This window comes from Pongo pygmaeus, chromosome 14, assembly GCF_028885625.2.
Source record: "Pongo pygmaeus isolate AG05252 chromosome 14, NHGRI_mPonPyg2-v2.0_pri, whole genome shotgun sequence".
Taxonomy (NCBI): Eukaryota; Metazoa; Chordata; class Mammalia; order Primates; family Hominidae; genus Pongo; species Pongo pygmaeus.
The window spans coordinates 56,518,248-56,545,557 of NC_072387.2; the positions used below are offsets into that span (position 1 = coordinate 56,518,248).

Here is a 27,310-nt window from a genome sequence, read left to right on the forward strand (position 1 = left end):
GACATGGTAGGAAATACTGGGTAAAGAGGCTCAGTGGCCCCAAACCCCATGCTAACTCAACTTCTCCTGCCACCACAGGACTGGGAAGAAACAATAGTTTGGCACACCTGTAAAGCATTTATGCTCTATTATATCACTTGTTGAGCAAAGCGCTGAGTTAAGAGTTTTTACCAAGGCCGGACGTGGTGGCTCAGGCCTGTAATCCCAGCACTTTGGGAGGCTGAGGCAGGTGGATCACCTGAGGTCGGGAGTTTAAGACCAGCCTGACCAACATGGAGAAACCCCGTCTCTACTAAAAATACAAAATTAGCCGGGGTGGTGGCGCATGCCTGTAATCCCAGCTACTCCGGAGGTTGAGGCAGGAGAATCGCTTGAACCCAGGAGGCGGAGACTGCTTGAACCCAGGAGGCGGAGGTTGCGGTGAGCTGAGATGGCCCCATTGCACTCCAGCCTGGGCAACAAGAGCGAAACTCCATCTCAAAAAAAAAAAAGTTTTTATGAAATGAAAATTAGCATTTTATGAATTTTGCAGAAATTCAAAAAGCAAAAATTACCCTGAAGTAATGAAAAATCAGCACCGGGAATTGCTAGCTAGATGAACAAAACCAGATGTATTTCTAAGGCCCCTCATTCTACACCTTGTGCAACTAGATCCCATAATCATTATCTTTTGTTATCAATGACTCACTAAAAACACAAAATTGGGCCGGGCGTGGTGGCTCACGCCTGTAATCCCAGCACTTTGGGAGGCCGAGGCAGGTGGATCACAAGGTCAGGGGTTCGAGACCAGCCTGACCAACATGGTGAAACCCCCTCTCTACTAAAAATACAAAAATTAGCTGGGCATGGTGGCGAGCGCCTGTAATCCCAGCTACTCAGGAGGCTGAGGCAGGAGAATTGCTTGAACTTGGGAGATGGAGGTTGCAGTGAGCCGAGATCGCGCCACTGCACTCCAGCCTGGGCGACAGAGTGAGACTCCGTCTCAAAAAAAAAAAAAAAAAAAAAAAACAAACACCACAAAATTGTCCTCCATATTTTCATAGAAGTTTCTAAATTTATCTTTTAAAAACTAGCATTTCTGCTCCTCTAGATTTAAATTTCCTTGTTAATTATTAGTCTCCCTCCCACACTATAATCATCATTTGCAATATTCTTTGACAAAAAACACACTTTCTAAATGAACAAGGTATCTGTTCCAAGGGGCTCAAAATCAGAACTGCCTACCTGCTTCTTATTACTTGTGAGTTCTGGTCCCAGAGAACTTGCCAGAAATACTCATAGTTACAGTTTATCCTGCACATATTATTTCTTTCTTCTGTACCTAAGAATCATTAAGTTTTTATAAGGCATAATCAAAACAGATTGGCATCTGAATTAATCCTATTCATTTTATGAAAAAAATTTCTATGCAAATTATTTTTTCTGACAAAACAATGGAATTTCACTAAATGAGAAAATATATGGAAAACTAGTTAAAGAAACCAATTATAATAATCAAAAAATAGACAGACACAGTGGCATGTGCCTGTAGTTCCAGCTACTCAGAGGCCTAAGTAGGAGGATCACTCGAGCCCAGGAGTTTCAGACTAGCCTGGGCAACATAGTGACCCTATCTCTAAAAAAAATTTTTTTTTGGAATTTTGAAATCTGGAAACAAGGGGAAAACCATTTTTACCGACATAATTATATATAAATCAGGTCTCATTAACATTAACCATGCAGAAGTTCCAATTATAGGTCACCATTAATTAATAAGAATTTCATCACAATTAGTATGAACTTATACAAAGCTTTTGCTTAATAAAAAGTATGCTTGTAATCTGATTTAAAATAATTTTTTCTGATTAACAACAATAAAAATAACAAAACTATACATGAAAAATCATGCTTCCAAGTCAAGGAAATCATGGCCATCTCATTCAAAAACATAGCTTATATGACAGTTTTCTGAACTTGTATATATCCTTAATTTTGAAAGAAAAATCCATTCTAGAGACAAATAAGTACTACCCAAGATGAATACTTTTAAAATTTCAAACACTTTGAAAATGTTCCTTATCTTTCTTAAAAAATATAAAAGCAAAGTATTCACCAAATCATACTTAGAGTCATATTAATTAAATGTACATAGAAGAGAGATTATTTATGCTAATCTACGTAAAATTGGTGGGATTTAAAATACTGCTAAAAAGAAACTGCAGTGTATAGCTAGTACATCAGCTCATTATGTTTTCATGCTAAAATCTTTAAAAATGTAAGCTTATTTTCTGAAATCAAAAATTATTTTTTGATTAACAGAGTAATTCAAATTGACAAAAGCTATTAAGGCTTCTGTTATCAATAAAGGAATCTGCTAATAAACATAGGCAACTATTAAATTCATTTAATATTTATTAATTTAGTATTTATTGATTACCTAAATGTCAGGCATTCTTCTAAGATTTTGGGATATATCAGTGAACAAATAAGAAAAAGAAACTTGGGCTGGGTGTGGCGACTCACACCTGTAATCCCAGAACTTTGGGAGGCCGAGGCAGGCAGATCACAAGGTCAGGAGTTCAAGACCAGCCTGGCCAACATAGTGAAAACCCGTCTCTACTAAAAATACAAAAAAATTAGCCGGACATGGTGGTGGTGCCTGTAATACCAGGTACTCGGGAGGCTGAGGCAGGAGAATCCCTTGAACCTGGGAAGTGGTGGTTGCAGTGAGCCAGGATTGCACCATTGCACTCCAACCTGGGTGATAAGAATGAAACTCCGTCTCAAAAAAAAAAGAAAAGAAAAAGAAACTCTACTCTCAAGGAGTTTACATTCTAGCACTCTACTTTTTGTTCCCCTTTGGTTCCATATTTTTCATGACAAAAAAATGGAGGGGGAAGCACGGACCTCTCCTTATAAGCACATAAACAGCTAAGATTTTCCTTCACCATTTCCCTGAAGAATCATCACAACTGCCATCCTTTAAGCTCCAGAGTAGTTAGAGTAGTAGTAGTAGAATTCCCTTCCCCATAATTATGTTCCAACTAAAAACAGGACTTCAGCTTCCTAATGCCAATGTAAGTGACTCCCACGTCACTGGCATTATGGGAGCTCATAATAATAATAATAATAATTTTAGAATTTCAATAATAATAAAGTTCTACCTTCTATTTTAAGCAAAGAAAATGTATTTTTAAAAAAAGCTAAAAGTTATCAAACCAAAAATAAATTTCAAATCTTCTCAGAGCTCTCATGTCAAGGTGGCAAAAGTTTTTGTTAATTTAGTACCTAATTTTTTGGCAATTGCATAAGCTTCATCTGGTGACTTTGCCACATATCCTTTGGGAATGGAGACACCAGCTTCTTGCAATAATTCCATACTCATGTATTCATGTAGTGAGAGATTCCTTTGCTGTTGCTGCTGTACTTGGAGTCCATGGTTATTAAACAATCCAGAACTTCCCAGAACCTAGAAAGATTGGGGACATATTTATATATGACAGTGATTTGGCAGTCAGTCTTGTTAACTACTTGGTTCTTCATAATTATAACAAAACTGTTATATTACATTAGCAAAGTACAATATTCAGAGTACCTGAATTATAGCATAAAACTAAAAGCTAGCCTATCAGCTAAATATCACTGTTACCACTGTCATTTTAATTATTTCCTCATCATCTCTATTCCTTATTTTAGATTTCACCTTTACTACCATATCTCCAATGATCTACAGGACAGTTCTACCTCAATGCCACATTCAGCAGATCTAATACCAATCTCATCTTTTCCACCAAACCAAAAATCCTTCCCAATTTTCTTCTCTCTACCATTCCTCCACACCTAACAAGTCACCTGGCACTAGATATGTAATAATAAAATGATTTAATACCATTACTCTTTCATACAATTGATACTCAAAACCATGGCTTCATCTGTAGTGGATGTTGCAGTATGCTGCCCAGATCCCCCCGGCACTCCCCATTCAGGACCAAGGCATTCATAGCCCCAGCTGCTGCTGCTGGGAGTGCTGGTTGCTGACAGCTCTCAGCTAAGTCCTCTCACTGGAGCCTACTTGCCCAAAGTCACACCTCCTTCCCACTGGCAGCCTGTACCCAATGACTGGTCAATGGAATCACACATTTAAGTGTTATCCACACATTTCCATAATCTCAATACAGAATGCAGTATACTGAAACATGGTTCATATGAAACACACAATGTCATAAGAATTAAATTTAAAGTAGGTTCTTAAAGTAGGTTTCTTAAAGTAGGTTCTGTTTCTTAAAGTAGGTTCATGAGCTTTTGCCTCAAAATTAACTGGGTTGCTTGTAATCTGCAGATTCCTGAGACCCATTCTAAACTGCAAAATTAGAATCTCTGGACTGGGCCCAAGGAAATCTGCATTCATAACAAGTCACTCAGTTGATTCTTAAGAACCCTACAGTTATGAGAACTACTAGTCTTACAAACCAATCATATATAATAGCAACTTATTTCTGATCCATTTAGCAAGCTAAAATCCTTGGTAACGTTTGACCTAGGTAGCTCAATTCCTTGATTTAGTGTCACTTCAATATTAAAAGCCAGCAACCAAGCTGGGCACAGTGGCTTACACCTATAATCCCAGCTACTCCTGAGACTGAGGCAGGAGGATCGCTTCAGCTCAGGAGTTTGAGACTGCAGTGAGCCATGATTTCACCATTGTCCTCTAGCTTGGTCAACAGAGCAAGACCCCGTCTAAAAAAACAAATAAATAAGTTAAAAAAAAAAAAAAAAAGAAAGAAAGAAAAGAAAAAAACCCAGCAACCTCTCAAACTACTGTTTAGTATACCTCCACCTTCTGACTCAGAAATACCATTCCTGGGTATGTATCAATAGAAATTAGTCCTTACATCTATCAAAAGGCACATATAAAAATGCCTAGAGTGTCTAGACCAGGCTTATTTATAACAGACAGAAAACAGAAATTAGCTGATTGCCCATCAACAGGAGAATGGATAAACTGTGGTATATGTATATAATAGTATACTACAGAGAAATAAAAAGAAAAAAGTACTATGGCTCACACATCAATGGATTAATCTCACAAATATAATGTAGAGAGAAAGAAGCCAGAAACAAGAATATATACTTACATGATTTATTTTTATAGCGTTCAAAACCAGTCAAAATTAGCCTATGGTGACAGAAGTCATAATTGGTTGCTACCTTCTGTCAGGGAGTATTGATAAGAGAGAAGACATGAGAGCCTTCTGAGGGCTGGAAACATTGTATATCTTGATGTGGATGATGGTTACACAGGTGAATACATACATAAAAATTAATCTAGCTATCCACTTAAGCTGTACATCTTACTGTACATAAATTATACCTCAAAATAATAATAAAAATAAGTGGGTAGGGGAGTAACTAGCATAAGCCTGGCAAAAATAGTTATACACTCAAATATTTTCTTTGATGACTATGAACTAGACAGTGGGCTAGGGACACTAAAAGAATAAAGACACCTGGGTCCCAGCCACAGAGTTCACAGGCATGTAAATAAACAACTGCAATACATGTAAGAGCACTAGGTCACTAGCATATAAGTCACTAGGTGGCACCTAACTGGTTAGTTGGATCAGAGAAAATGTCATAAGGTCTGATCCCAGTTTAAATTTTAAAAAAATTTAATGTCTATAAAGAACACTTTGGGGACAACTAGAAAAATCTGAATCTAAACTATATATATTCATGTTACAGCAATGTTGAATTCCTAAGTATGATCATTGTGGTTATTTGGAAGACTGTCCTTATTCTTAAAGACATATGCTGAAATATCTATTTTCAACGAACATACACTAGGATAAAGATACCAAGAAATTGGAGGAGGGTCAGAGAACTTAAAAAAATGTTTAAAACAGGCCGGGCGCGGTGGCTCAAGCTTGTAATCCCAGCACTTTAGGAGGCCGAGGCGGGCGGATCACGAGGTCAGGAGATGGAGACCGTCCTGGCTAACACGGTGAAACCCCGTCTTTACTAAAAATACAAAAAATTAGCCGGACGTGGTGACAGGCGCCTGTAGTCCCAGCTACTAGGGAGGCTGAGGCAGGAGAATGGCATGAACCCGGGAGGCGGAGGTTGCAGTGAGCCAAGATCGCGCCACTGCACTCCAGCCTGGGCGACACAGCAAAACTCCGTCTCAAGGAAAAAAAAAAATGTGGAAAACAAATTGCTAAATTAAATGTGTGACCTTGAACAAGTTTCTTAAGACTCCGTACTTCTATGTCCTCATCTACAAAAGCAAAGGGTTAGACTAAGGTCCTTCCAAACTCTAGAGCTGCATTTCCTAATAGCAGGGTAGAAGAGAGCAACTGTTATAAAGAAAATAATACTGGAAATTTCCATATGGAGAAATGAAGGCTTTTAAATGAACTTCCAAAAAGATAAAGATTTTGACTAGAATGAAAACGTATTTGTCACTAAATTCCCCATCTTCTAAAAACTAAATAGCACTCTTGTAAGATTCATAAGGAAGTTCAAGGTCAAAAAGTCACTTCTTCTATTGGGAAGCAAACTCACAGAACTCACTATCCCTAGGCTGAAAGTATGAACAACTTCAATAAAAATGAAAAAAAAACAAAAACAAAAACAAAAAAAGGTAGGGGCGGGAGGGCCCTAAATCAATTCATACTATGACATGTATGAAGAGTTACTTTAGAAAAAAACCCCAAACTCTGGAATTGACTTAGGACACCAATAATGCCCTTCCACAGTCTTTTGTTGTCAAAGTTGGAAGAAAGATGTTTGTTTTCGAAGTTGTGGAGCCGACTCAAGTACACGGCTTTAGAACGAGACAGCTCTGGGATTAAATCTCAGCTTTGATCTTACCTCCTATATGACCTAGTCCAAATTACTTGTTCTCTTAACCATAATATGTTCAACAATGATGCAGGTATTGAATGACTTCCTCACAGTTGCTGAAAAACGTGAGAAACTACACGAAAAGCGCTCAGCACATTACCTGGCACACATCAAATATTCAAAACAAAGCCGGTAACTATTATGCTATAGCCTATCCAGAAATAAGGCTATACAAAAGATTATTTTCTTACCTCTCCAACTGGTTAGGTAGAAAACAATCTTATTACTGCTATTAACAAGTAGAACAGTATACAACTACTTGGAGGAGAGGGGAAACTTCCCTACCTTGCCCCACAAAAGGCAAGCTAGTAAGCACCGCTGGTCCTCTAACATTCCCACCTATGACAGCTCCCAAGAAACACAAAAGTGCATTTGAAGGGCATTCCCCCCTGCCCAAAGAGGGGCCGCGCAAGTCTCAGCCCACCGTGCCAGACGCCGGAATGGCAGCAGAAACTGTCCTGACCCCCTCACCTCCACTCACAGCCCACCTGCTCCCGCCCATCCCTCAGAAACTGCAGAACAGCCACCGCCGGGCCGCCGGGGATCCTCGCGGACTAAGGGCTGGGGCAGAGCCGCGCAAACATGGGCTCGCTCGTAGTCCTGGCGAGCAGCACTCCCGGGCAAGTCGCCCGAGGGCCTTGCAGGGCACCCAGAAAATGTCACTGCCGGCGAAGTGACCCCGAGCCGGGCCACGGGACCCCTCACACCTCACCCTTTCTCCTGCCGACCCTCGAGATGACAGCGGGCTGGAAGGCATTACCTGAGCAGCGGCCCGCTGGGCCGTCCGAGGCCGGTGGTTCCGAAAGGTGGCGACGGCCACCAGCCGGCCGTAGAACATGGAAGCCGCCATTTCTGAGTCGGACCCCGTCCCCCCGGCGCCGCGCGCAGGCGCACAGGCGATAGGCGGCCCAAGGCGCAGCCTCTCTGCAGCGCTCACCTACGCCCCGCCTCGCACCACAAGTTGGGGGCGGGGCCTCGGGTTAACACTGCAGCTGCCAGACCAGCTCCCTGGCGGGCGGGGAGCAAGCTTTGACCTTTGGAACTGGTCACCGCAGCCCCAATATCTGCCCTGCCGTCAGAAAGCAACCTGAACACTTCCTAGTGAATTGCAATGTAAAGGTGACCAGCGCCGCCACTTGTGTGATCTTAACTTCTCTTAGCCTCAGTTGCCTCATCTGTAAAATGGGTTTCATTCAAGAAATGATTACCCACTGTCTACTTCGTGCTAAACAGCCTTGAGCCCTTGGGCTACAGTAATGAATAAAACCACTTGTGATGCTCAAAGAGATGTTCGGTGTCATGCGCTTCTGATGCTTAAAGAGAAGATGATCGGTGTCACACACATCCATGTGAAGAGACCACCAAACAGGCTTTGTGTGAGCAATAAGGCTGTTTATTTTAACTGGGTGCAGGCGGGCTGAGTCCCAAAAAGAGTCAGCAAAGGGAGATATGGGTGGGGCTGTTTTATAGGATTTGGATGAGTAGTGGAAAATTACAGTCAAAGGGGGTTTTTCTCTTATGGGCAGGGGTGGGGGTCACAAGGTGCTCAGTGGGGGAGGTTCTGAGCCAGGAGAAGGAATTTCACAAGGTTAATCGCTCAGTTGAGGTGGGGCAGGAACAAATCACAATGGTGGAATGTCATCAGTTAAGGCAGGAACTGGCCAATTTCCCTTCATTTGTGATTCTTCACTTGCTTCAGGCCATCTGGATGTACATGTGCAGGTTTGAGCTCAGAGGCCTGACAGTCGACCCCTAGTTACCAAAGCTGGTGGCAGAATGGAGTCTCCAGGGAAGCTATTGATTGATTGATTGATTGACTGATTGACAGGGTCTTGGTCTGTCACCCAGGCTGGAGTGCAGTGACTCGATCACGGCTCACTGCAGCCTCAACCTCCCATGCTCAAGGGATCCTCCCACCTCAGCCTCTGGAGTAGTTTGGGACCACAGATGTGTGCCACCAGGCTTGGTTAATTTTTTTATTTTATTTTTTTAGGGACAGAATCTCTCTATGTTGCCCAGGCTGGTCTCCAACTCATGGGTTCAAGCGATCCTCCTGCCTCAGCCTCCCAAAGTGCTCAGATGACAGGTGTGGGCAACCACACCCAGCCAAGGATCTGGTTTTTGAAAAGATTAAATTTAACAAACCTCCAGCAAGACTGCAAAGAAAAAAGAAAAAGAGAAGACACAAATTACCAATGTGAGGAACGTACCAGGGAATATAATTATAGAACCTTCAGACACCAAAAAGGAATGCCGTAAATAACACCACACAACATAAATCTGACAACTTTGACAAAATAAGCAAATTCTTCAGAAGGCACAAATTACTACAAATAACCTAATATGAAAAGGATAATTTAAATAGTCCTCTAACTAGAGAAAATAGTCCTCTAACTAGAGAAAATTGTAATTTTTAAACTCAAAAAAAAAAACCAAAAAACCTGAGATCTCCAGGCCCAAAAGCTTTCACTGATGAATTCTATCAAATGTTTACACAAGAATTAACACCAATTCCATACAACCTCTTCCAGAAGATAGAAGAGGAAGGAACAGTTGCCAATGTATTGTATGAGGTTAGAATTATGCCACTACCAAAGCCAGGAAAAGACCATACAAAAAGAGAAAAATACCAACATTTCTCACGAATATTGATGGAAAAATCCATAGCAAAATATTAGCAAATATAATTCAGAAATATATAAAAAGAATTGTACAATATGACCAAGTGGGATATATTCCAGAGATGTAAGTTTGTTTTAATATTTGAAAATATGTGTAATGCACTATGTTAAGTTAGAAAAATCACATGATAATTTCAATCAAAACAAAAAAAGTAGCTGGGCACAATGGTTCATGCCTGTAATCCAAACACTTTGGGAGGCCGAGGTGGGAGGATTGCTTGAACCCAGGAGTTCGAGACCAAACTGGCTGGGCCACATAGCAAGATTTCATTTCTATAAATAATTTTAAAATTAGCCAGTCATGGTGGTGTACACCTGTGGTCCCAGCTACTCCAGAGACTGAGATGGGGGGGAATCACTTGAGCCCAGGAGGTCAAGGCTGCAGTGAACCGTGATCGTGCCCCTGCACTCCAGCCTGAGTGACATAATGAGACCCCATTACAAAAAAAAAAAAAAAAAAAAACAGGCCAGGCATGGTAGCTCACGCCTGTAATCCCAGCACTTTGCGAGGCCAAGGCAGGTGGATCACCTGAGGTTAGAAGTTTGAGACTAGCCTGACCAACACGGAGAAACCCCGTCTCTACTAAAAATACACAATTAGCTGGGTGTGGTGGCATGTGCCTGTAATTCCAGCTATTCAGGAGGCTGAGGCAGGAGAATCACTTGAACCAGGGAGGCAGAGGTTGCAGTGAGCCGAGATCGTGCCATTGCTCTCCAGCCTAGGCAACAGCAGTGAAACTCCATCTCAAAAAAAAAAAAAAAAAACCGAAAAAGCATCTTACAAATTCCAACATTCATTCATGATTAAAACAGGACTAGAGGGGAACTTCCTCATCTTGATAAACCAGATTACAAAAAACTTACGGCTAATATACTTAATGGTGAGAGAAGACTGAATGCTCTTCTCATAAGATTGGGAGCAAGGCAAGGGTGTTCACTCTCACCACTTTTATTCAATATAGTGCTGGAAGTTCTCCTCGGTGCAATAGACAAGAAAAGCAATTACAAGCATATGGAGTGAAAAGAAAGAAAGAAAACTCTCACTATTTACAGATAACATAATTGTTGCTATAGTTTGGATATCTGACCATCCAAACCTCATGGTGAAATCTGATTCTCCAATGTTAGAGGTAGGGCCTGGTGGAAGGTGTTTGGATCACGGAGGCCGATCCCTCATGAAGGGCTTGGTGGTGTCCTCTAGGTAATGAGAAAGTTCTCACTGTATTGGCTCCTGTGAGAGTTCTCCCAAGAACTCATTGTTAAAAACAGCCTAGGACCTTCCCTCTTTCTCTCTTTCACTTCTGCTCTCTTCCAGTGTGATCTCTGCACATGCCAGCTCCCATTCACCCTCTGCCATTTGGGGAAGCTTCCTGAGTCCCTCACCAGCAGCAGATGCTGGCTCTAGGCTTTTTGTTTAGCCTGCAGAACCATGAGCCAAATAAACCTTTTTTCTTTATGAATTACCAACCCTCAGGTAATGTATACACAAACAATTTTCACACACGTCCATGTGAAGAGACCACCAAACTCACTTTGTGTGAGCAAGAAAGCTTTTTAATCACCTGGGTGCAGGTGGGCTGAGTCCGAAAAGAGAGTCAGCAAAGGAAAATAGGGGTGGGGCTGTTTTATAGAATTTGGGTAGGTAAAGCAAAATTACAGTCAAAGGGGGTTGTTCTCTGGCGGGCCGGGGTGGGGGTCACAAGGTGCTCACTGGGGGAGGTTCTGAGCCAGAAGGAATTTCACAAGGTTAATCGCCCAGTTAAGGTGGGGCAGGAACAAATCACAATGGTGGAATGTCATCAGTTAAGGCAGGAACAGGCCATTTTCACTTCTTTTGTGAATCTTCAGTTACTTCAGGCCATCTGGATGAATACGTGCAGACTTGGGCTCAGAGGCCTGGCAAGAATAAGATGATTGTCTATGTATAAAATCCCAAACATTTTACCAAAAAAAAAAACTCTTTGAATTGATAAGTGAGCCCTGCAAGATCTCAGGAAACAAGAAAAATATACAAAAATCAATTGTATTTCTAGGTACAAGCAATGAACACATGGACCCAAATCGAAAATACAATATCACCTAAAATTCCTTTTAAAAATGAAATGCATGTAAATCTAATAAAACATGAACAGGACTTACCTGCTGAAAACTACATAATACTGATGACATAAATCAAAGAAGATAAATAAGTGGAGAGATATACCATGTTAATGAATTGGAAGACCCAACACAGTAAAGATGTCAATTCTTCCCCAAATTGATATATACGTTTAATGTATTTCTATCAAAATTGAAGCAAAACTTTTTATACATACAGATGTAGTATTATAAACTTTATGTGAAAAGACAAACTAGAATAGCTGAAACGATTTTGAAAAGAACAAAGTGGGAAGAAACTGAGTTCAACATTTACTATAATAGCTACAATAATCAAGACTGTGTGGTATTGCTGGAGAGAGAGACGCATAGATTGATGAAACTTAATAAGAAACCTAAAAATAGGCTCACACAAATATGCCCAACTGATTTTTGACAAAGGTGCAAAAGTAATTCAACGGAGGAAATATGGTCTTTTAAATAAATGGTGCTGGAGGAATTGGACATCCATAAGCAAGCAAACAATCAAAAAGAGCCCTGACCAAAATCTCACATATTATACAAAACTTAACTCAAAATTACTTAACTGTAAAACACAAAACTATAAAACATTTAGAAAAAAATAGGAGAAAATTTCAAGATCTAAAACTAAGTAAAGAATTCTTAGACAACACCAAAAGCATGATCCATAAAACAAAAATTGATAAATTGTGCCCCATCAAAATAAAAGCTTTGGCTTTGCAAAAGGCCGTGTTAAAGTAAAAAATCAGCCAGGTGCGGTGGCTCACACCTGTAATCCCAGCACTTTGGGAGGCTGAGGGGGGTGGATCACCTGAGGTCAGGAGTTCAAGACCAGCCTGGCCAATGTGGCGAAACCTCATCTTTAATAAAAAAATATAAAAATTAGCCAGGTGTGTTGGCGCAGACCTGTAGTCCCCGCTACTTGGGAGGCTGAGGGAGGAGAATTGCTTGAACCTGGGAGGTAGAGGTTGCAGTGAGCCAAGAATGTGCCACTGCACTCCAACCTGGGAGAGACTCTATCTCAAAAAAAAAAAAAAAAAAAAAGGATAAAAAGTCAAGCTACACACAGAGGAAAAATATTTGCAAACCACATCCAACAAAGCTAATACATAGAATATATGAATTACTTTCAAACACAACATATAAAAGCAAATAATCCAATTATAAAATAGGCAAAAAACATGAACATATATTTTCCCAAGGAGGACATATAAATAGCAAATAAGCACATGAAAAGATATTCAACATCTTTAGACATTGGGGGAAATAAAAATTAAAACAACAATGTGGTATTACTACACACCAGTCAGATTAGCTAAAATAAAAAATAGTGCAATAAAAATGCTGACATGGGCATGAATCATTCATACATTGCTGGTGGGAATGTAAAATGGGAAACAGTTTGTCAGTTTCTTTAAAAAACTAAACATGCAACTACCGTACAACCCAGGAAATGCACTCCTGGGCATTTATCCCAGTGAAAGGAAGACTTGTGTTCACACAAAAACCTGTACACTAATGTTTATAGCAGCATTATTCATAGTAGCCAAAAATTAGAAACAATTCTGATGTCCTCTAATTAATGAATAGCTAAACAAATTGTGATAAATTCATACCATAGAATACTAAGAAATAAAAAGGAACAAATGATTAATACATTCAGAATTTTACTGAGTTTAAAAAGCCAATCCCAGCCGGGCATGGTGGCTTTTGCCTGTAATCCCAGCACTTTGGGAGGCCAAGTCGGGCAGATCATTTGAGGTCAGGAAAGAGTTCAAGACCAGCCTGGCCAACATGGTGAAACCATGTCTCCATAAAAATACAAAAATAAGCCAGGCATGGTGGCACATGTCTGTAGTCCCAGCTACTAGGGAGGCTGAGGTAGGAGAATTGCTTGAACTGTGGAGACAAGGGTTGCAGTGAACCAAGATCCGGCCACTGCACTCCAGCCTGGGCGACAGTGAGACTGCCTCAGGAAAAAAAAAAAGCAAAAAAAAAAAGCCAATCCCAAAAGGTTACACATTATATGATTCCGTTTTTTTTTTTTTTTTTTTTTTAGACGGAGTCTCCCTCTGTTGCCCAGGCTGGAATGCCATGGCGTGATCTCGGCTCACTGCAACCTCTGCCTCCCGGGTTCAAGCAATTCTCCTACCTCAGCCTCCTAAGTAACTGAGATTACAAGCGCACACCACCACGCCTGGCTAATTTTTGTATTTTTAGTAGAGACTGGGTTTCACCATGTTGGTCAGACTGGTATCAAACTCCTGACGTCGTGATTCACCCGCCTTAGCCTCCCAAAGTGCTGGGATTAGAGGCGTGAGCCACCGCGCCTGGCCTATATGATTTCATTTAAATAACATTCTCAAAATGACAAAATGGAGAACAAACTAGTAGGTGCCAGAGTGAGGGAGAGGTATGGGAGAGGAGTATGGCTATAAAAGGACAACAAGAGGGATCCTTATTAGTGATGGAAATGTTCTGTATCTAGACCGTATCAATATCTTAGTTATGACATTACTATTGTTGGAAACTAAGTAAACGGTCCAAGGGGTCACTCTGTATTATTTCCTACAACTGCATGTGAACCTATAATTATCTCAAAAGTTGAATGTAAACATTAAAAAAGAATGTATCATATTACAAGTCATTAATAAAATAAAAATTCACGGGCCCATAATTTAAAATTTAAATTTGTTGAAAAGGGGGGAAAGGCCGAGCATGGTGGCTCACGCTTGTAATCCCAACACTTTGGGAGGCTGAGGTGGGCAGATCACAAGGTCAGGAGTTCAAGACCAGCCTGACCAACATGGTAAAACCCTGTCTCTACTAAAAATACAAATATTGGCTAGGCATGGTGGCGTGTGCCTGTAATCCCAACTACTCAGGAGGCTGAGGGAGGAGAATCACTTGAACCCGGGAAGCAGAGGTTGCAGTGAGCCGAGATCACGCCATTGCACTCCAGCAATGGTCTCAAACTCCTGGCCTCAAGTGATCCTCCTGCCGCAGCCTCCCAAAGTGCTAGGGTTACAGGCATGAGCCATTGTGCCAGGAGTGACCATTGCTTTTGATCATCAATGAAAATATCAACATGGGGTAAAGATAAAACAAAACAAAATTATAAAAAATAATTTTTGCCTTGCTAACCACACTTTGAGAACCACTAAACACTACTGAGACAAAGAAATTAGTCAAGCCATAAATAACTATTGATAACAACCAAAAATAAAGGATTGTGTTTTTATATAGCAACTTACAACATAATTTCTCATGCATTATCTTACTTGATGCTCATAACACTCTTGATATGGTAGGTAAAGCTGGTATCATTTTTCACACATATAAGAAACATCCTTTGGGCTAACTGAAATAACTTGTTCATTGTCTTAGCCGATAAGTGACGGAGCTGGCCTTCAAAACCAGACTTGGTGACTCTAGCTGCAGAATTTTCCCCACAAAGCACATTTCCTCTCTGCCCTGCCAATGAAATACAGAAAGATCTGCTTCTTTTCTTCCTCCTTAATATGTCTGTAGCCTGTAATCTGTTGATCTGTCTACTGGGTCCCTCCCACAACAGGGGAGAATTATGGGAGCCACAATTCAAGACAAGTTTTGGGTGGGGACTCAGAGCCAAACTCTATCAGGATTCAATGCAAGGGACAACTCATCTTGGAACCCTTTCCTGACTGCCTCTGCCTACCTCTCATCATGCTCCAGTCTCACCGTGGCTGAGGCAGAAGTTGTGCTGTGTATGCCTTTTCATAGCACATATCACATTATATTGAAATCACTGGGGTATTTGACCTCTTTTCCTCTCCAGACTTGAGCTCCTTGAAGGCAAGTCTATGCGCTTGATCTTTGGTGCTGATTGTGTCAAGAAGTTAAGTGCTGAATGAATGAAGAAATTTAACCAAAAAATAACTATTGAATGAATGCCAGCTCTGTTCCAGCTGTGGATCTAAGCGGCTGAAGGTCCAATGGCAAGCAAAACTCCATACAGCATCACTGTTCACGTGGCTTACACTCTACTTGGAGTGCAGACACGAGTTAAATACCCACACTAATGAATAAATAACTAAAACTAAAATATGTGCTTTGCAGGATGAAGAGTACAGCTCAACAAGAGCAGTTAAAAAGGACCATGACCTTGACTATTTTTGTTCCTTTCATTTTGTTTTCATTTGTTTATTTGTTTGGATTTTAGGTGGAAGAGATCTGAGTATGATTAAGACTTAATGGGAATAATTCAGGCGCATGTGAAAGGTTAAATAATAGCAAACGATAAAAGGAGATAAAATGATTAAATAACACAGTATGCTTCTTGAGGATAGAAAGAATTCTACAACTCTTGTCGAGAGACTAGCCTGGATGAGAGAAGAAACACCTCTCCTGAAGCCATAGGAGGGAAAACTGAGGAAGTAGATGCAGAGGTAGGTAGAGGGTAGGTTTTGTACAAGTAAATTGAATGAAGTTCTGTCAAAAGCTTAGATTTTGTCTGAGTGAAAGGAGTCAAAATGATCTACTGGAAATTAGGTGAAAGGTGAGGGAGTCAGAAATTTGAAGGGAGTGAAGAGGGTTTGAAGTTTTCATTATAGAGTGCAGGAAAGAAAGTTAACAGAAAAAAGTAGCAGGATTGCTGGGGTGTGTTAAGAACCATCTGAGGTTGGTGATGGTGACTATATACCTACAAAAATGTGCCTATTGTGTAATTTTTCTCCAGCAGTCTGGGAGGCCCGGGGCAAACACAGGGAAAGCAAACCATTGTGTTAATTCAGGGTGTGGTTTTGCCAAATTGCAATGAGGAAGTGGCAGTGGGTCAAGGCAATTTAGAGTATTTGGTGAGAATGTTATTGAAATAAAAGACCATGAATCCAAGAGGAGAAGCCTGATGGACTGGAAGGAGTAAAGGAGAGGGGGCGGTAGTGGACTGGAGGACCCAAGGAGATTAAAGAACAACAATAGCGAAAATGGTTGAATATGAGGCTAGAAGGAAAAGTAGAAGCATGGCTTGTGGAAAGTGGGGTGGCGGAGCTACCCCTGAACATTCTCCAAACATCGCACTTCTTCAACAATGTTCAGGATATTAAAATTATGATGAAAAGGTATTAGAGGAGACAGCATGAAAGCTAGGCAGTGAGAGCCAAGATGCACAGACAAGTAGTAAAAGGTGATGACTTTTTAGCATCCTTGTTGCTCCTCTGTCAATCACTATTAGCACAGGCCTCAGATTACACTCTACACTCTACCCACTCCCAGGTTCCACTCTCCCAGGGTCAGAGACCGGCTGGGACTGTTAAGAGGGGAGGGCACGGTTACAGATCAAAATGCTTAAATTTGCTATTTTGGAGGTAGAAGGTCCAGGTGATAACAGTGTCGTGGAAGTATATGGAAGAGGTAGAGAGGTTAGTGGAAATGAGGAAATTGGAGTTTTTGAGGGCCCTCCATGGAAGGTGAGGGCACACTGGAAAGAGAAGTCTGTGAGCCACACAGATCTGTGAGCCAACAAAGATCTAAGTCTTTGTTGAATGATAGAGTGTAACCTGGAGGCAAGTATGTGACACGGACTAGGAAAGAGTCAAAAGGTATGACTTGCTGGGCACGGTGGCTCACGCCTGTAATCCCAGCACTTTGGGAGGCTGAGGCAGGCGGATCACGAGGTCAGGAGTTTGAGACCAGCCTGATCAACATCGTGAAACACCGTCTCTACTAAAAATACAAAAAGAAATTAGCCGGGCGTGCGCCTGTAATCCCAGCTACTCTGGAGGCTGAGGCAGGAGAACTGCTTGAACCTGGGAAGTGAAGGTTGCAGTGGGCTGAGATCGCGTCACTGCACTCCAGCCTGGGTGACAGAGTGAGACTCCGTTACAAAAAACAAAAAAGTATGACCTGTGGTATGAGATAATTTGTCTCAGAAGAGTGAGGGAGTAATGATCTAGAAGAAGCAGTGGAAAGCAAGGCAGACACAAAACCTCATGGCAGATCCTGAGGTAAGTGCAGCAGAAAAGAGTAAACAGCCAGCACTAAACCTAGAGAAAGAGACATGTTAGAAGAATCATTGCCTACGCTGTGCCCCAGTGGACTGTGTCAGCTCAAGAGGTATGCCTTTCAAATTGTTCAAACCCACACTCCGGGCTAGCTTGGCCTTGTCTGGGAAAGTGCTGACCTCAGGAAAAAGCAGATTTCAGTTAAGACAAGTTGATGAAGGGATGGAGGAAAAAGGCTATTTCTGGTATAGTAGAACAAATAAATATTCATTCATTTAAGAGAAAACAGATTGGCCGCCTCTAAGATTGTGTTTTATCACTTGACTAAAAGCTGTGTGAGGCTGGGCGCGGTGGCTCACACCTGTAATCCCAGAACTTTGGGAGACAGAGGCGGGTGGATCACGAGGTCAAGAGATCGAGACCATACTGCCCAACATGGTGAAACCCCCATCTCTACTAAAAATACAAAAATTAGTTGGGTTTGGTGGCGGGCACCTGTAGTCCCAGCTACTCGGGAGGTTGAGACAGGGGAATTGCTTGAACCCAGGAGGTGGAGGTTGCAGTGAGCAGAGATCATGCCACTGCACTCCAGCTTGGGTGACAGAGCAAGACTCTGTCTCAAAAACAAAAAGTGAGAATGAATTAACTGTTGCTCCAGTTACGTATGGAAGGGATGTGGGTAGGAAAATTCACAGTTTAAACCTCCATCAATGGAAATAAGGTGGATATAAAGCACAAAGTAAATTGAAAGTTGATATGGTTTGGCTGCGTCCCCACCCAAATCTTATCTTGAATTATAATCCCCATAATCCCCACATATCAAGGGAGAGACCAGGTGGAGATCATTGAATCACGGGGGTGGTTTCCCCCAGGCTGTTCTCATGATAGTGAGTGAATTCTCAGGAGATCTGACAGTTTCATGAGGGGCTCTTCCCTTTCACTCAGCACTTCTCCTTCCTGCTGCCTTGTGAAGAAGGTGCTATGCTTCTCCTTTGCCTTCCACTCTGATTGTAAATTTCCTGAGGCTGCCCCAGCCATGCTGAACTGTGAGCCAATTAAACCTCTTTTCTTTATAAATTACCCAGTTTTGGGCAGTTCTTCATAGTAGTGTGAGAACAAACCAATACAAAAGTCTATACCCTCAAGAGAAGCTTTGCAAAGTGCCTCTGTCCCTGACTTCCAAAGTCATCGTTTCAGAAATTCTCTGGAATGCTTCCTCCCCAGGTGAGCTTTCAAGTACTATAGCAGAGGCTGAGCAGTAGTGGAAATAGGGGAGAGAAAGAGAGGAAAAGAGAAATAGGAGAGAGAGAAAGAGAGACCTGTTATAAGAGGGTATAACTAGGAATCACCTGAATTCAAAGGTGGAAATTCAGGTCTCAATTAATTTTATTCTATGTTTTATCTGAAGGAAGGAGCAGTGGCTAGATAAGACACTTGCTAATTCTTAGAAGGACTGGAAAGAAATACAGCATAATGTTAAAAATGCCATTGTGGTCTCTGGCTAGGAGACATTTTTTCTTCTTTGTACAATTCTTTATATCTGTATTCTCTATATCAAATATATATAACTTTGATTTTTAGAAAAACTGTAGAAAAATATTTATGCCCCATTAAAATTCCTCACAAGCACAGAACAGCTATTTTTAGGGTAAAATTGGTTGCAAACTAAAGGAATTATAAAGCTCCAAAATAAATTATCTCCAATAATTTCAGTAGTAGTGCAGTAATTATGAAGAATCAATACATAGTAAATTTCATAAAAATGAAACGTGTTAGAAAAGCAAACATGCTAAAACACCAGCTGTGTGACTTAATGTCAATACTTATCACAAAACACCATCTACAGTATATAAAAGAGAAAATTCAGAGCTGCAGGAAAACTTGTTACCTACAATGGGAGGAAGATACACATTTTAGGAAATCAGCATGACAAGCTACTAAAGTGGAAATAAGTAAATAACTATTATTTTCAAATAGTTTCGAGTAATATTAGTCACTAGATGAGAATTTTTTAATTAAACAGAATTTTTCCTTAAAGTATCAACAAGGATATATCCTCTATTTCAGCACAACTAAGAACCAAAAATGTGTATTAGTCTGCTTTAGCTAGATTGTGCTATGGTAACAAACAGCCCCGTAAATCTCAGTGGCTTACAACAATAGTGTATTTCTCACTCATGTTACATGTTAGGGGCTGCAGGTTGGCTATGGCTTCACTCCATCTTTCTTCTCATTCTAGGACTTAGGCTGAACAAACAGTCTCTATTGAGACATATCATTCTCAAGTCTGAGGAAAATATTGACTTACTTGAAAACAGCAAAGACTCAAAGCTTCTACTAAGAATTGGATATTGCAACCTCATTTTATTGGTCAAAGGAAGTCACGTGGCTAAGCCTGATACTATGGCAGGGGTGTATACTTCTTCCAAGGGATGCACTAAATTCACATGGCCTTGGACAGAGACGCGCAATCCTTTTATAGGGAAAGGGACAATGAATATTTGGCATAATAATATAATCCATCACAAAATTCATTCACTTACTGAGCATTTACTATGGTGGTAAACACTAGAAAAGTGCAGTGAAGAAGGCTGGGTGTGGTGGCTCACACCTGTAATCACAGCACTTTGGGAGGCTGAGGCAGGAGGATCATGAGGTCAGGAGTTCAAGACCAGCCTGGCCAATAGAGTGAAACCCCATCTCTACTAAAAATACAAAAAAAAAAAAAAATTATCCGGGCATGGTGGCGGGCGCCTATAATCCCAGCTACTCAGGAGGCTGAGGCAGGAGAATCGCTTGAACCCAGGAGGCAGAGGATGCAGTGACCAGAGATTGCACCACTGCACTCCAGCCTGGGTGACAGAGTGAGACTCTGTCTCAAGAAAAATGCAGTGAAGATAAAAAACATTGTTTATATCCTTAGGAGCTTAGTGGATAGCTACCACAGAATGTTTGCTATAGATATATACCACACTATATCCTGTACTTATGGTATCCCATTTAAGCCTTTCAGTAGCTCTATAATGTATTATAGGTATTTATCATTCTTATTTTAAGGGAAAACTGAAGTTTTCCAATTAGCCCAAAGTATCTGTGGTAGATTGGAAAAATGATCAAAATTCTTCCTCTTCTGGCTACCACACCCTTGCATGTCTTAAAATATACTTGTTAAAAGTGAGAACGCCTGTAATCCCAGCACTTTGGGAGGCTGAGACAGGCGGATCACGAGGTCAGGAGATCGAAACCATCCTGGGTAACACGGTGAAACCCTGTCTCTACTAAAAATACAAAAAAATTAGCCGGGCGTGGTGGTGGGTGCTTGTAGTCCCAGCTACTCGGGAGGCTGAGGCAGGAGAATGGCGTGAACCCAGGAGACGGAGCTTGCAGTGAGCCAAGATTACGCCACGCACTCCAGCCTGGGCGACAGAGCAAGACTCCGTCTCAAAAAAAAAAAGTGAGAATAAATTAACTGTTGCTCCAGTTGTAGTATGGAAGGGGAAATGGTGGGAAAATTCAGTTTAAACCTCCCTCAATGGAAATAAGGTGGATATACAGCACAAAGTAAATTGAAAGTCTATCCCCTCAAGAGAAGCTTTGCAAATTGCCCTTGTCCCCTGACTTCCAAAGTCATTGTTTCAAAAATGCGATGTACCCTGGAAGCCTCCTCCCCAGGTGAGCTTTCAAATACTATAGCATATCTGATCTTCTCAGCAAGAAGTGTAGACTCTTTCTCCACTCTTAAATCTCAGCTGGTCACGTGAGTTTCTTTGACTAATGGGCTACTAACAAATACAGCAAGCAGAGGCTTGAAATATGTTTGCACACAGGGACTTGCCCTTTTCCTGCTCTTGGAACCATGCTGCCATGATCACTCTTCTAAATGAGTGACACGTGGCTCAGCTGCCCCTATTGTACTAACTTATAGCCTATACGTCACCAGACAAGTGAATGAGGCCACCTTAGATCATCTAGGCATGTGCCAGTGCACCACCTGGCAACAGATACATGGAAGCCCAGCAGAGACATGCTGAGATGGCCATCCACCTGGGCCTCAGAATGAAAAGCTAAATAAATAGTTGTTGTTTTGAATCACCAACTTTTGGGGTGGTTTGTTATGCAGAAAAAGCTAACTAATATACAGGAAGAAAGGACAGAACAGAAATATATATACAAGCCTATCTGTTTCCAAAGCCTTGTTCTTTCTACTAAGCTGTACCTCCCTCTCTAGGATGGAAGAGGGACGTTGAAAAGTCAGGTACTCCATTCATGCAACATGAATGTAACAGATATTTACTGGGTGACCAGTTTAGCACGTGTCAGGCACTTTACTATGTTTAGGTGCACTGTACTGAACAAGAAGGAAATAGCTCTGTCATCAAACAGCTTACAGTGTAATGGCTATGGGAAAGCAGTAACGAGTAATAATTACATAAAAAAAGAATGTATTATTTTACCCTTGATCCCAGGAGGTCAAGGCTACAGTGAGCCGTGATTGTACCACTGCACTCCAGCCTAGGCAACAGAGCAAGACCCTGTCTCAAAAACAAAAAACAAAAAAAGAATTCATTATTTTACATTGTTATGAGAGATACAAAGAAACCCAACATAATTATGAGAAAACTATGGGATAGAAGAAAAACAGGGAGTTAGAAAAGGAGCTCTGGTGTCAGTAGAGTTGTAAGGGGAGCAAGCAAGTCCTCTCTAAAGAAATGGTGCCAGTTGTGGTCTCCAGAAAACAGAGATTGAGATGGAGTTAGGAGTGCAAAGGTTTAGTAAAGAGTAATACTTGTTTTTAGAAGGTGAGAAAGAAATATTGGACAGAGGAATCATCAAATCATAACCTGACAAGAAGCCAGAAAGACTGGAGCCCAACACAGAGCTCTGGAGCAAAGATTGCCTGTTAGAGGAATTCCATATTGGGTGGAAATGCCTTGTACCACTGATTCTGACAATAATCACAGTCACTGGCTGGGGACACCATGAGAAGAGTGTGACCTCAGTTCAAATAGAGGGGGACCCTGAAGGAGCTAACCACTGGACACTGTTGCCTAACCATGCTCTTCACAACTGGGCAGTGAATCCTTTTTTTCTTTTTTTTCTTTTATTATTATCATTATTATTGAGACAAGGTCTCACTCTGTCACCAAGGCTGGAGTGCAGTGGCACGATCACAGCTCACTGCAGCCTTGACCTCCTGAGTAGCTTGAGCTACAGGCACGTGCCACCAAACTTAGCTAAGTTTGTATGTTTTGTAGAGATGGGGATTTGCCGTATTGCCCAGGCTGGTCTCCAACTCCTGGGCTCAAGTGATCTGCCCACCTCGGCCTCCCAAAGTGCTGGGATTACAGGCATGAGCCACCATGCCCAGCCAAAATTTACCCTTTTAAAGTGTACAGTTCTGTAACAGTAAGTACCTTCACATTGTTTACTAACCATTACCACCATCTCCAGAATTTTTTTATCTTCCCCAACTTAAATTATGTACCCATTAAATACTTCCCAATACCCTATCCTTTTAGCCCGTTGCAGCCAATATTCTACGTCTCTGTGAATTTGCCTACTCTAGGTACTTCATCATAAGTGTAAAATCATACAATATTTGTCCTTTTGTGACTGGCTGATTTCACTTAGCATAATGTCTTCAAATTTCATTTATGTTGTAGCTTATGTCAAAATTTAATTCATTTTTAAGATGGAATAGTATTTCATTGTGTTTATATTCCACATTTTGTTCGTCCATTCAAACACCAATGAACACTTGGGTTGCTTCCTTGTTTTAGCTATTCTGAATAATGCTGCTTTGAACATGGTATGTAAATATTTGTTTAAGTCCCTGCCCTGCCTTCATTTATTTTGTATATATACCTAAAAGTGTGATTGCTGGATTATATGGTAATTCTACGTTAAATTTTTTTGAGGAACCAGCATACTGTTTTCCACCGTGGCTGCACCATTTTATATTCCCAACAGCGCACAAGGGTTCCAAATTCTCCACATTCTCACCAACACTTGTTATTTTCTGGTTGTTGTTTTTTATAATCCATCTTAATGGGTGTGAAGTGATCTCATTGTAGTTTTTTTTTTTTTTTTTTTTTTTGACAAGAGTCTCACTCTGTTACCCAGGCTGGAGTGCAGTGGAGTGATCTCGGCTCACTGCAAGCTCCGCCTCCCAGGTTCAAGTGATTCTCCTGCTTCCGCCTCCCAAGTAGCTGGGAGATCACAGGCGCCTGCTACCACTCCAGGCTAATTTTTGTATTTTCAGTAGAGACAGAGTTTCACCATGTTGGCCAGGCTGGTCTTGAACTGCTGACCTCAAATGATCCTTCCACCTCAGCCCCGCAAAGTGCTGGGATTACAGGCATGAACCATCACGCCTGACCTAATAGTAGCTTTTTTATTGAATTTCCCCAACAATAAGTGGTGCTGAAAATCTTTTTATGTAGTTTTTTTGTTGTTCTTGTTGTTTAGACAGAGTCTCACTCTATTGCCCAGGCTGGAGTGCAATGGCACGATCTTGGCTCACTGCAACCTCCACCTCCTGGGTTCAAGTGATTTTCCTGCCTCAGCCTCCCAGCTAGCTGGGATTACAGGCATGTGCTACCAGGCCTGGCTAATTTTTGTATTTTTAGTAGAGACAGGGTTTCACCATGTTGCTCAGGCTGGTCTTGAACTTGTGACCTCAGGTGATCCACCCTCCTCGGCCTCCCAAAGTGCTGGGATTACAAGCATGAGCCACCGCACCTGGCCAATCTTTTTATGTATTTATTGGACATTTGTATATCTTTTTTGGAGAAATGCCTATTCAAGTCCTTTGTTCATTTTTTAATCAGCTTGTTTTTTGTTGTTGTTGTGTTATAGGAGTTCTTTATATATTCAAAATATTAATCTGTGGCTCAAGACACTATTGTTGGGATGGCTTCAAACAGGCCATATATGTGGAGCAGGTCTGAATTCATGGATGTGTGACCTGTGCTTACTCAATAATAAAAAGGTCCCACCATCTTGAAGTTCTCAACAAATTTCAAACAAGGAGTTCCACATGTTTATCATTGGGTCCTTCAAATTATGTAGCCAGTCCCTCACTTCTGGTTGTCAGTTGGGTTCTTCATTCTTCTCTACCTTTTTATCTACATTCACAGAAATGTCGAAGATGACTTCTTTACACACGTATCTGGTTGCCTGTATTGGAATGGATGAAAAAGTTAGGGATGGCCAAGCATCTTTGTCCCTTTCTCCTTTTTTTTTTTTTTTTTTTAGACAATGATGTCATTTATTTAAAATGTTTACTCCAAGAAATATATATATATATAGATATAGATATATATAAAAATAATAAGACAATTATAGCACTAAACCAGTCACCTTCGGCCAAATCACAACCTCCTCTTTGATTCCCCTTCACGCTAAGCCTCTTTCAAATTCTTTTTCCTGAGCTGGAAGACCAGTCAGATGCCCACAGGGTCGTGCCAAGCACGTTCCCAGCCGGACAACTGTGTACCTTTCTCTAGGAGTGCATGACACTCTTCCCCTACAACATCTTGTTTTAAAGGATTTAACCCATTAGGAAGCCCATTTTTCAATCTAAGCCAGAAGGAGGTGCGGGACAAGGCAGTCTTCACTTTGAAGGTCCATTTCCTGCTCCAGTCCCCGGGCTAGGGTTCTAGAAGAGACTGGCTGCCGGGTTTACATGAGGCCACCGAAAATCTAAGTCCAGCTCCGCCCAGGGCGGCTCCTGCAAAGCTTTGAAGCTTTGTCCCTTTCTCTACATGGCCTCCCTATGTGGCTAGCATGGGCTTCTTTAAAACATGGCAGTTGTATGGCAATCATACTTTTTACATGGTGCTGGTTTTCCTCTAGAGTGAGTAGTCTAAGAGCCTGAAAAAAAACTGCAAGGATTCTTATGACCTAGCCTGGCAAACCACATAGCATAATTTATGTCACATCCTATTGGTCACCAGCCTGCTTGTACCATCTGGTCCTTCTGCTTTTCAAGAGGCACTATAAAAAATTAAAAAGCTTCCAATTATGTGGTCAATTTTAGAATAAGTGCGATGTGCTGAGAAGAATGTATATGCTGTTGATTTGGGGTGAGGAGTGCTGTAGATGTCTATTAGGTCTCCTTGGTCCAGAGCTGAGTTCAAGTCCTGGATATCCTTGTTAATTTTTTGTCTCATTGATCTGTCTAATATTGACAATGGGGTGTTAAAATCTCCCACTATTATTGTGTGGGAGTTTAAGCAAATGCAAAAGAACGGAAATCATAAGAAACAATCTCTCAGATCACAGTGCAATCATATTAGAACTCAGGATTAAGAAACTCATTCAAGGCTGGGCGCAGTGGCTCACACCTGTAATCCTAGCGCTTTGGGAGGCCGAGGCGGGTGGATCACCTGAGGTCGGGAGTTCAAGACCATCTCCACTAACATGGAGAAACCCCATCTCTACTAAAAATACAAAATTAGCCAGAGTGGTGGTGCATGCCTGTAATCCAAGCTACTCGGGAGGCTGAGGCAGGAGAATCACTTGAACCCTGGTGGAGGTGGAGGTTGCAGTGAGCCGAGATGGTGCCATTGCACTCCAGCCTTGGCAAAAAGAGTGAAACTCCATCTCAAAAAAAAAAAAAAAGAAACTCATTCAAAACCGCACTACTACATGGAAACTGAACAACCTGCTCCTGAATTACTACTGGATAAATAACAAAATTAAGGCAGAAATAAAGATGTTCTTTGAAACCAATGAGAACAAAGACACAATGTACCAGAATCTCTGGGACACATTTAAGCAGTGTGTAGAGGGAAATTTATTGCACTAAATGCCCACAAGAGAAAGCAGGAAAGATCTAAAATTGACACCCTAACATCACCATTAAAAGAACTAGAGAAGCAAAAGCAAACAAATTCAAACAGTAGCAGAAGACAAGAAATAACTAAGATCAGAGCAGAACTGAAGGAGATGGAGACACAAAAAACCCTTCAAAAAATCAATGAATCCAGGAGCTGCTTTTTGCAAAGATCAACAAAATAGATAGACGGCTAGCCAGACTAATACAGAAGAAAAGAGAGAAGAATCAAATAGACGCAATAAAAAAATGATAAAGGGGATATCACCACTCATCCCACAGAAATACAAACTACCATCGGACTACTATAAACACCTCTACACAAATAAACCAGAAAATCTTGAAGAAATGGATAAATTCCTGCAAACACACACACACTCCCAAGACTAAACGAGGAAGAAGTCAAATTCCTGAGTAGACCAATAACAAGTTCTGAAATTGAGGCAGTAATTAATAGCCTACCAAACAAAAAAAGTCCAGGACCGGATGGATTCATAGCCAAATTCTACCATAGGTACAAAGAACAACTGGTACCATTCCTTCTGAAACTACTCCAAACAATAGAAAAAGAAGGAATCCCCTGAACTCATTTTACGAGGCCAGCATCATCCTGATACCAAAACCTGGCAGAGACACAACAAAAAAAGAAAATTTCAGGCCAATATCCCTGTTGAACATCGATGCAAAAATCGGCAACAAAATACTGGCAAATGAAATCCAGGAGCACATCAAAAAGCTTATCCACCACGATCAAGTCGGCTTCATCCTTGGGATGCAAGGCTGATTCAACATACACAAATCAATAAACC

The 27,310-nt window shown here is 41.2% G+C and overlaps 1 protein-coding gene and 1 long non-coding RNA gene across 6 annotated transcripts in view; both read right to left on the reverse strand.

Moving 5' to 3' along the window:
- Nucleotides 1–7,835, reverse strand: part of SUCLA2 (succinate-CoA ligase ADP-forming subunit beta) — a 68,402-nt gene extending 60,567 nt beyond the window's left edge. For 2 of the 5 annotated variants that reach the window (XR_010123574.1, XM_063650854.1), the window contains exons 1-2: nucleotides 7,643–7,796; nucleotides 3,268–3,448 (exon numbers count right to left, since the gene is read on the reverse strand). Coding sequence is in view for 3 of the 5 variants with exons in the window: in XM_063650854.1 (XP_063506924.1) it covers nucleotides 3,268–3,448; nucleotides 7,643–7,732 (271 nt within the window). In the remaining 2 variants the exon portion in view is untranslated. Of the gene's footprint in view, nucleotides 1–3,267; nucleotides 3,449–7,642 lie in introns of all 5 variants that reach the window. The other 3 variants (XM_063650853.1, XM_054447336.2, XM_063650856.1) reach the window with 3 other exon arrangements.
- A 418-nt stretch (nucleotides 7,836–8,253) lies between these two features.
- LOC129011922 (uncharacterized) overlaps nucleotides 8,254–27,310 on the reverse strand; it is a 34,920-nt gene continuing 15,863 nt past the window's right edge. The window contains exons 2-3 of the long non-coding RNA XR_008493471.2: nucleotides 22,117–22,194; nucleotides 8,254–9,038 (exon numbers count right to left, since the gene is read on the reverse strand). This is a non-coding gene — a long non-coding RNA (uncharacterized LOC129011922). The remainder of the gene's footprint in view (nucleotides 9,039–22,116; nucleotides 22,195–27,310) is intronic.